Source organism: Echiichthys vipera (genome assembly GCF_963691815.1).
Source record: "Echiichthys vipera genome assembly, chromosome: 3".
In the NCBI taxonomy this organism is placed as follows: Eukaryota; Metazoa; Chordata; class Actinopteri; order Perciformes; family Trachinidae; genus Echiichthys; species Echiichthys vipera.
Genome location: NC_139828.1, coordinates 27,199,367 through 27,210,124, shown reverse-complemented (window position 1 = coordinate 27,210,124; position 10,758 = coordinate 27,199,367). Strand labels below are relative to the sequence as shown.

The 10,758-nt window shown below is 40.2% G+C and overlaps 1 protein-coding gene across 1 annotated transcript; it reads left to right on the top strand.

Annotated features, from left to right (window-relative positions):
• Positions 1 to 4,354: 4,354 nt before the first annotated feature.
• Positions 4,355 to 8,307, top strand: gpr17 (G protein-coupled receptor 17; the record flags this gene model as incomplete). Its single annotated transcript, XM_083911567.1, has 2 exons — positions 4,355 to 4,428; positions 7,280 to 8,307. The coding sequence occupies exon 2, from the start codon at positions 7,288 to 7,290 to the stop codon at positions 8,305 to 8,307; it is 1,020 nt and encodes a 339-aa protein (XP_083767693.1). The 5' UTR covers positions 4,355 to 4,428; positions 7,280 to 7,287.
• Between the last annotated feature and the right edge of the window lie 2,451 nt (positions 8,308 to 10,758).

Below are 10,758 nucleotides of genomic sequence, written 5' to 3'. Positions count from 1 at the left end.
CACGTACACACACAGAGGCAAAGCAGGGACAGTTCTCTGTTTTTAAAAGTGCAATCAACTTTATTTGTGCTCTTTGGGGGAAAAAGACATTGATTTACTGCATTAAAGAAAGCTGTTTTTATTTAAAGCTAATGTTTCTTTGGCATATACTCAAGTCACATAATTCTGAGTGAAGAACACTTAGTGCTAATACTGTGCACACATGTTCTCCAGATCTTAATTTATGGAAAAGAAGAAAGTGAAAAAATATGTGGTTCATGATCAACAAATATAATGTATAAGATTTACAGATATATGACAATTTCTAAATAAATGATGGTTCACCTAAATCAGTGGTTCTCAACCTTTTTTGAGCAAACGCCCCCCTGACCTTACCTTGATCCAGTGCCCCCCCCCCCCCCATTTAAAAAAAACATCATCATCACCAAACCCACTCCCTGCTATGTTCAGTGTTCTACCCTTAGGTTTACAGCCTCTTTTTCTTTTGCACCAAACTATAAAACATAACATGCATAAAACAAAATAGTTTAACTATTGGTAACACTAACCAGGTGAAGTACTCTTAAATTAATAACAGATTAACAATGCAGAACTGAAGGCACCTTTTAAATAATTAAATACATAAGCTCAAATAAAAAATGCAGCAGGAAATGGAACCTTAAAAAAAAAAAATATATATATACACACACACATATATATATATTATACATATATATATATTACATTATTATTATTATATATTATAATATATAATATATATTACATTATTATTATTATATATTATATATATATAGTACAGTGCGGTGCAACAGGTATAAGCAGCAACTGAAGGACTAGAAAGCCCCTTTAGGTAAATGTAGTCACTTGAACATTAATGGTAGATTTTTCTTTACAAACAGAATATCTCTGTCATCATGTTATCAATGGTAAGTGTGTATCGTGTGTTTTTGCCGTCGTCCCTCCACAGATTATTTCTGCAATGCAAGTTTTGCAAATTGCAAACTTTATGTCTTCTTCTTTTATGGTGTAGAAATTCCACACTGAAGAAAACTTTGACGGTGACCATAGACCTGGACTGACGCTGCAGGTTTGCTTCAAAATAAAAGTCAACTCACGTTTGGCCAGTTAAAAGCTTTTATTTCCGATGAGATGTTTATCGGCGTTATCAATACAAGAATAACTGATGTAGCGTGAGTCCGGGCGTGTGCCGGACAGTATTGTGCTGTATGACCACTGTTATCCTCAGCATAGATAGACAGTAAAATGGAGCTGAGACGGTAGAGGGGTAAGAAACCCATAAATGAAAATAGGCTATTTATTTTAGGTAGCCTTTTTTTGCACCAAAAAATATTTGAAAACTATAAAACTTTAAAATGTAAAAAAACCTAGAAAAAAACCCTTGTGCGTTCCCATTGCCCCCCTAGGTTGTAAGACCCAACCCCCCACCACAGCGACTTCCTGGTTGATCAAATACAGAAGTGTCAAAAACTGCAGTTCTCAGAGTGTCACTAGGAGTAGTTTGCACAATAGAGCAGTTTCTCATTGACCCCCATGTTAAACAGGCCGTTTTTCACAGCATCATTAAACCTAGTTACGGCCTGGTACAAAAAAACATTATAGTCTGTATGTTTAAGTCATATCTCCATGACAACACTGAGGGGGCTGAATCTTTTGTGCCAGGCTAGTTTTTATCTTATTGTAGGTTAAAGTTTATGAATAATTAGGGGCGCGGCCTGTTGAGTGACAGCTAGCTGCTGGCACTCACTTCTCCTCAGAGGCTAGCAGTCAGGATTAGCATCATTAGCATGCTAACTCTGTGATCTCGACCTTGACTGCGGTCATTCGTGTGGTGGTGTTACTATAAGTGACAAGATGGTTTGCTCTTCGATCAACTGTACAAACAGATGGTTTAGGAACACACCGTGTTAACGCTAGCTCTGTTATGCTAATTAAATAGCTGCACTTGCACCATGACTTGCAATACAGCTTACTATCGATGGCACACACACTAGATGCTAATCTGGAGCACTGGGAGGATTCGGGCCGTGCGAGTCTGTGTTTTACAGTCTATGAGCATGGTTCTGTGTTGAATATCTGTTTAAATCATAGATCATAAATGCTGCCTGCACTCGACTCGCTCAGCCGGTGTGTTTTCCACTAGAGACAATTCGTTTCAATTCCTTCAATTCAACTCCTTTCATAACATTTACGTAAGTATATATTCAAGTTTGGTCGTATTTGTGAACACTATCATTTATTTGCACATTGCTCTATACATTTGTACATCTCATTTCTATTTGTTGTCACTCCTATTGAAAATATTAATCTGCCTGCCTAAATAACATTAAAGGTGCCCTATGGAGTTTTTTTATAAATAAACAAAAGTTATGTTTGTGATTTTTCTAACCAAAACCCTCTGTGTACGATAACCCTCACGTCTAATGTGTTTAATGCATTTTCTTTTTCCTAAAACACCAAAGTTCATTTTTGGAACATTTTAAAAAATCGGCCATGTTTACTGGCTTGTAACAACTCTGTATTTTTCATCCAAAATTGTCACCATTTTACACATGGATTCTGAAACTTTGGTCTGTCCAAGTTTTTCGGAATGGGTTGGATTTGTTTTTGTTTTTTTGCATTTTTTCACATCCTTGAAAAATCCTCGGACAACTCAGAGCCACCGTACATGCAAAACGGCATCATCCATAATGACATCTGATCAGATGATTCACTTCAGCTGGGAATTGGGTAAGGTACTGATCGCAAAACAAAGGATGTACGAACAATTTGACAGTGATTGTGCTCCAGGCAGCAAAACGATAGCTTCTTGCTTTTTGCTTTATCAAGAAGTGAGAGGACCACAAAACCATCCTCACTGCTTGACGATAGAAAATTTTCGCAAAGGATTAAATAATAAATATAAATAATGAATAAAATGCATTGATTGGACTTAGTGTACAAGGTTTCTGTTCCTAATAATAATAATAAAAACAGATGCACATTGCTATGCTTCTGTGCACATTATCACTACTGTCGATCACTGGAATGGCATGAACCCAACAACAAGATGTCATCTGCGTCATCTAAATGCTTGCGTACATGTGCATCCTCGTTCACTATGCAGATAAAACAGGGATCGACCAGTCAAAACATTGCTCCATTGTGCTTATAGTGGTCAAAAACTCCACAGGGTACCTTTAAATAAGTCCATCTTAAGAACATATTTTAATTTGCTCTGATATTCAATAAACATTAATTGTTGAAAAAATAAATGTTTCTTCTAAAATTGTCAAATAAAACATTTTCCCTGTGTTAGCCTGTTGGTGAGTGCAACTGTTGAAAAACGATTAGAGCATCTTATTTTCTATGAGAAGCCGGGAGAAGAATGATATATTTATGATAGTAAGCACTTTCACAAGGCAGTGTTTTTGCTTCAGGGTTACGAGACGCCTAACAGACAGAGCTGAGAAGCCGAACAAAAGCAGGGGGCCGTCCCAATTAGGAGTTGGCAGTAGATTAACAGGGTAGTGATGTCAAAGCTTCTCCCCAGTCCTGCACAGATAGTGCCTCCATTGAAGTCTACAGAGTACTATTTGCATATCGATGATACGAAGAAGAGAAAGGGCCGATGTGTGGGACACACAGCTGTGATCTGCTTGTATGAAAGAAATATTATCCTCCCTCAGCCAGCGGGTACTCTCTCCACATCTGTCCGATGGCTATGTGACTGATTATTTTGGGCATTCCAATTCAGAATACCCCCAGGAGGCAAGAGACCAACAAGGGCCTCTGTTTCCTCCAAGGGCCCCCCCCTCCTCCGAACCCCGCTCTTGTTTTTGCTTGCTCTCCTATAGGGAATGGGGCCCTCTGTAGAACTGCACAGACCATTTACAAAAGATCATCTCTGAGACTTCAGTCATAAACTTCTAAATTAACAACACAGTCCATCTTCTATCTATCAGTGGGGGGGTGGGAGTTCATGGTAAAGGCTCTCGGTGCACCACCACCAGGCCTTGTTTCCATGGAGTCATACCCGAGTCTCGTTGGGACTGAGGCATGCCATTCTTCTCCCCGCTGCTAAAATGTGCTGCTTATTCTGACTCAGGCTATTGTGGAGTGCACAAGTGGCTCTCTGAGGAGAAGGGTATGGAGAAAGAAAGGGTGGGGTCAAGGTTCAAACGAAAGGCTCCCATTGGGGCTCCCTTTCTGTTATCAAATTTGTTGAGACACAAAAAGAGCTACAGTCTCATTCCCAAGAACATCTTGAGGGAGAGAAAAGGGGGTTATAGGACAGCATTCTTTGTGTCAGAGCTGCAGTTCTTCCAGAGCTCGCCGCTCGGACTCCCAGTCTTCACTCTGCTCCTGCACGGATTGTTCAGCAGCTGAATTGTTTCTGAAGTCCATTCACTGTAAAGCTCTGAAGCTCAGGTTAGTCTGTTTACTTTATTTTACCACAGATTTCAATAAAGCAATACAGATATTTTTATCTTGATAACTTTATTAACTGTGTTGTTTTAATAGTATACACTAAGGCTGGGCAATATGATGATATATATTATCAAAAGATATAAATGTCTATCATATATTTTTATTTCTATATTGTTTCCATTGCATTTTTAAAAATCTGGCGGCCGAACTGCATTACGCAAATACTCAAATCATTCGGACGGTGATTCACGTTCTGATCCTTCAAATTGTGTTAAAGTTCTGAATGAAATACTCAGTATTTTCTCATTTGTCAAGTATTTGATTCAAATAGGTGTATACAAAATAGGCTTTACAATGTGGTTCTTTCACATTGGTTATTTTTTTTATTGAATTATCAGAAAACCTTCTATATATCTTGATGTATATCGTTATTGAAATATTAAATTACCTATATCAAGAAAGAATATTTTGGCCCTAATATACACTGTATTTATTATGGCACAAATAGTTACAGTAAAATAATATATCCTTGATACTACAACTATCAAGTTCACTGTACATTTTTAAGGCATGCATTGATGACAATCTGCTTTTTCAGAATGGAAGGAGGAATATCAAGTGCACGCACGTTTAATCCAATAACTAAATTTCACAGTTACTTTATTCTCCTCGGGTTTTACTGTGACGGGTTTCTAACAATAGAAGATCATACACATTACAGCTGTCGCAACAAATTGTTCTAGTCTCTGAAAAGGACCGATGCCAGGATGCTCAGTCTCCTCTCTGCCAACACTCTCGCACTGATCTGCTTACTCAGATCATTGTGATGAAGGCATATTTCAGGATTGCCTCTCTTTAGGATTATCCCTTGGGGATCCGTATTTATGGGAGCTTTTCCATTGAGATCTGCTGTTCCTGGTTTGTTATCCCTGCTGGGACTGCAACCCTTTTCTTTGGGGCTTCTGAATGCACTGAGTCTGAGCCTTGGCTGAGAACTGCCTGCCGTTGTGGGTCTCACAGCTCCAGTCAGGGCAGGAGCGTAGCACACACACAGAAAAGAGCCACGCTGCTACATCTGACTGTTTCCTAATGGGCCAAAAGTCCGGGCTGTGAGCTGGTGAGACAGGGATTTAGCCCCGTCAGATAAAGAGAGACAATCCTGTTCCTTTTTTGTTAAGGAGCCCAGCATTGGTGCAGCATTACTTAATCACATTTCACTGTTTGGAGAGATATTTGAATTGTATATTTGGGAACCTCCCTTCGGTTAAGGAACATCTGTGGGATGACAAGGTCATTCCCACTGCACGTGTTTTGATGCTGTTCTTGGATCCTCCACTAATTATAAAGTGAAAGTTCAAGACAAGCCTTTTTCTGAGATTAATCCTTGCTGTTCACGCCCCAGTGATGTTTGTGTAGGCTGAAGCAAATGAGGAGGCGATGAAAACAAAATAAGAGGAGTGGACAGTTGGAGTTTGCCAGAGGTGAAAGGGAGGGGTGGAGGAGTGGGCAGTCATTTTTAGGTGTGTCTAAATAGTTCTCTAGGATTGAGAAAAATAAAACAAATTCATTCGGGGAATGTTGTGAATCATCGGCCAATTTCATACTCAAAGTTTAAGCTTTAAACTGTCACTAAAGAGGCATAGACATTTCTATGACCACCAACAGCATACTGTAACCCTTAAAGAAATAGTTTGACATTTTGGGAAATACTAAATAGCAAAGTAGGCTAAATGAAAAGATATAACTATAAGCTTAACACACGCTCTCATGCCTCCATCCAAAGGTAATAACATATGCCTACTGGCACATAACCTCCTTTAAAACCACAACTTTTTGTTTTTATACAACAGTTTTTGTACGGCTCAAACAAAGGAGATGATGTGTTAATTAGCTTACTTTAGAGGTGTAGGTAGGCGAACATTTTGCTTCCTGGCTAAGCTAACTGACTGCTAGTTTGATATTTAGCGTACAAACATAAGATTGGTGTCAGTCTTCCCATCTAACTGTCAGCAGGAAGGTGAATAAATGTATTTCCCAAAATAATCAAACCTTGAAAAAAAAAGATTTATACATTTTCAAGTGCTTTGCTAGCATCACAGAGTAGGTTTACAATTGAAATCTGCTTATATATACTTCTTTTGCATCAGCAGCTATAGCAAATGAATGTTTACTGCACAGATATTCCCATACATCCCAAGTTTCATGTGATACATTTTCTTATCAGTATTGATGAAAGAATTGTTGCTAACAAATCACACTATGAGGACAGATAAGCTGTTAAAAGAAGAGTCAAGACATAAGGCCACAGACTTCCTGAACTTAATAGTGTGCAGAGGAAGTCTCGCAGTGGTCAGAATGAAGTAATTATCCGCTCTGAGGGCATGTACACATCAGCCAGGGACACTGACATCTATTGTTACCTTGTGAGACTGGCACTGTGACACACAGATACTCTCCCTGCCTATTGTGTGTGTGTGTGTGTGTGTGTGTGTGTGTGTGTGTGTGTGTGTGTGTGTGTGTGTGTGTGTGTGTGTGTGTGTGTGTGTGTGTGTGTGTGTGTGTGTGTGTGTGTGTGGGAGAGAGTGGTGTGGACAGGGGTTGGGTTTCCTGTCACTGGGGTAGTTTGCTGTCTGAATACTAACAATGAACTGTTTTAGAAATCAGAAAGCATTTTTTTAAATAACATCGCGACTCAAATGGTCAGAGATCAGATCTGCAACTGTCATGATTTAGTTGTAGCGATCCTACAAACAATATGTCACTTTATGGAGATAAAATCATCCCAAACAGGAGAAATGTTTGATAATTGCTTTTAGGATCATATGTATAACTTTTTTTTTTGTCTCCTCAGTCACCTAAATGGAGTCTGCTACAATGGCGCTGCCCTCCCTGGTATCCAATGGGTCCTCAGAGAGCTGTGCAGCAGTGGATACAACAGTTGAAAACACACTGTTTGGATGCTTCTATATCCTGGTTTTCTTTCTGGCGCTAAACGGTAACAGCTTGGCTCTCTGGATCTTCTCTCACCAGCGTGGCGCCTCCTCTCCTGCTAACGTCTTCTTGATTCATCTGGCTGTGGCTGACTTATCATACGTGATCATCCTCCCACTGAGGGCCACCTACCACCTCACTGGAGGCCACTGGCCCTTTGGCGAGGTGCCCTGCAGGCTGGCAGGCTTTTTGTTCTATGTCAACATGTACGCCAGTCTGTACTTCCTGGCCTGCGTGGCTGGGGATCGCTACCTGGCTGTCGTACACGCAGTGAGGTCACTGAAGGTCCGTCGTGCTCGCTACGCTCACATCATCAGCTTCTCTCTATGGGCCTTGGTTACTGTCTCCATGGCGCCACTGCTTATCACCCACCAGACTGCAGAAGTGGACGGCATGACGGTGTGTTTGCAGCTGTACAGAGAAAAGGCTTCGCGCAAAGCACTAATCTCACTGGCTGTGGCCTTCACCCCACCTTTCCTTGCAACCCTGTCGTTTTACCTGCTTATCATTTACAGCCTGCATCGGGGCTCCAGGTTAGAGCCGGCGCTCAAGCTGAGGGCCCTGCGCACCATCGGTCTGGTCATGCTCATCTATGTGGTCTGTTTCCTGCCTTATCATGTGAGCAGGGCCACTTTCATCCTGGGCTACAGCCATCCTCAAGTCTCCTGCCAGACACGCAGAGGCCTGAGCTTGGCCAACCGCCTCACCTCCTCCCTCACCTGCCTGAACGGTGCCCTGGACCCGCTTATCTACCTGTTTGGAGCAGAAAAGTTCCGTGGCACTTTAATGAGATTGTTTTGCAAAGATAGGGCGGGGTTATCAGGAGCTACCAGTGGAGAGTTAAAGGGAACGCACGAGAGTTCTGTGAGTGCCAAGTCTGAGTTTTGAGGAAGAGAAAATTTAACTCATCTGGAGCACTGTTTGATATAGATTTATCTCAAAACAAAGAAAAATCGATGTCTTAATTGACAATCTGCCTTTGCCTGACTGAAGACTGAAGGCCTATTCAACAATGTGGTTAATGTGCCACTATAGCCCCCTTGGTTTGAGTTTAAGGCCCAGTTCCAGTGTCCACCTTACACCCTATTCACCCTCACTTATAAGGACTCCAAACGCTATATGAGGATTGGGACAGCACTTTGAGATCTCCCGTTAACTTGACAGGGACACAGTAAAGTGTCCAGTAAAGTGTGAGACTCATATTCCATATGTAATGAATTGAAGAGAATGTTTAAAAGCAAAATGGTACTTTTGGACCAAATGTACCGGAAGTCACTACGCCATCATAAGACAAGTTAGTAGTTAGTGTATACTTCCACGAACATTCCTTCCAGCCAACTTCTTCCATGTGTTTCTTATGTTTCCTGTTTTATGCTTCTGAATTTCACTGACATCACTGTTAATATTGCATGAATTGGGAGTTATCCCCGCAAGCAAAGTCTACAGAGTTGCTGACTTACAGAAAATGTACTTAAGAGCCCTAAAACACAAGCCCTCACCATCAAAGCCATCATAGTCTGTGAGACTATGAGGCTCCAGTCGCCTGTTACCTTGACAGCAATGTAGTTGTCTACTCTTTCCACAAGCTTGTGTCAAACACCAAATAATTGAATATGTACATAGTCAACTTTAATGTCTATTCCATGTTATTCTTTTGTATCCTATGCCAAATGTGATAGCTTTTCATATCATTTTTTAAAAATCTAAGGTGTTTTTAGCCATGCTCGTAGCGTGGCCCTGCAATATCGATGGGTCGGTCTGTCTACCACTTTGTACAGGCTGAAATATCTCAAACTATTGGTTGAATTTGCATGAAATTACAGACATCACCAGAGGATTAATTGTAATCATTTTGCTAACTTTTGTTTGCAAGCTAACACACCAAACAAAGATGGTATAAATATCAGTATATTGAGTGAAGTATAAGCACATTATTTTCAGTCACGCTAGTAGCAAAGCTATAAGAATGGCTGTATGGTCTGTTGTTTGTCCACCACTTTGGTCCAGACTGAAATATATCTTGCGACCAACATTTATGTTTTACTCAGAATGAATTGAAATTGTATGAACAGATCCCTGCAAAACTATTGACATTCCCGCCAGCCTCAGCTGCACTTTGCTTTTAGTGCTAAATAGCGAATGTTAGCATGCTAAACTCAAGCTAAGATGGTGAACATCATGCCTTCTAAGCTTTAGCATGTTAGCATTAAGCTCAAAGCACCAGTGTGCTTACTGTAAGTACAGCCTCTCAGATAAGCTAGCATGGCTGGAGACTCTTGGTCTTGTTTTAATATAAGGTGTCATTTTTAACCCACTTACAAATGTATTTTCCATGACTTTTTTTAAATGCTGGAAGACAGCAGTACCATGTTTACTTTGCTTGTGCTTGACAAATCTTCATTGTACATATATGCATCCATTATCCAGCTCCCTAACTCTCCTTTTCTATGCATTTATTGTTTTGTCCACATATCTATGATATTGCACTATTGCATGACATACTATTAATCCTTTTTTACTGTGAGTTAGTTTGGCTTCACCTCATCTGCAGAAGAAGTGAGACAGAATGAAATGATTCACACAGATCAGTAAGATGTGACTTATAAAGGTACTTTGTTGCTTCAAGTTGTAAATAATAACTGAGTAAACATTTGATTTCATAAGATGTCTGTGTGTGATGTGTTTTGTCGATACGTATGACCTGCTCTCTGTGAAAGTGGAAAACCTAGGCTATTTCAAGCACAGGACAGAAACCTCCGAGGCTGCAGTGACTTGTCACTGTGCAGTTCTCCTTTTGTATCATGTGACCCATGTTGTGGTTTGTGAGCAGCTTATTTTCCTCCCCTTATTTCTGCAAGACTTCCTGTCCATCACATGAACATGGCAAGCCATTCTAAACTTGTATTTCCTGAATGTATACATTTTAGAAAACCCCTATCTCTCCTGATTCATATTTGATGATTAAACAGACTTGTTTCAGGTCAAATCCCCTGACCTTTAAAAATGCATCTGGGAACCAAATGAGGCTTCTTATACTTTGTATTTAGTAGATTCATCAGTAAATTATTTGACTATGAAAAGTTAAAATCATCAAACCATGACTTTTTTCTGCTTCCCTTTTTCATTTCTTTCAACTGAAATTTTTACAAATGGGTTCACTATTTTATGCACAGTTCACATTTACAAGCAGGTGCCCAGGAACTAAAGAGGGAATGCTGGTTAATCATTAAAGTAATGTGATAAAGATTTCTACTCAGCAAGTGAAAGTCTGTATTTCCATTTACAGCTCTGTGGGTCTGTCATATAACAGGCAGAGTGGAGGCACCAGGGCCCTCCTCT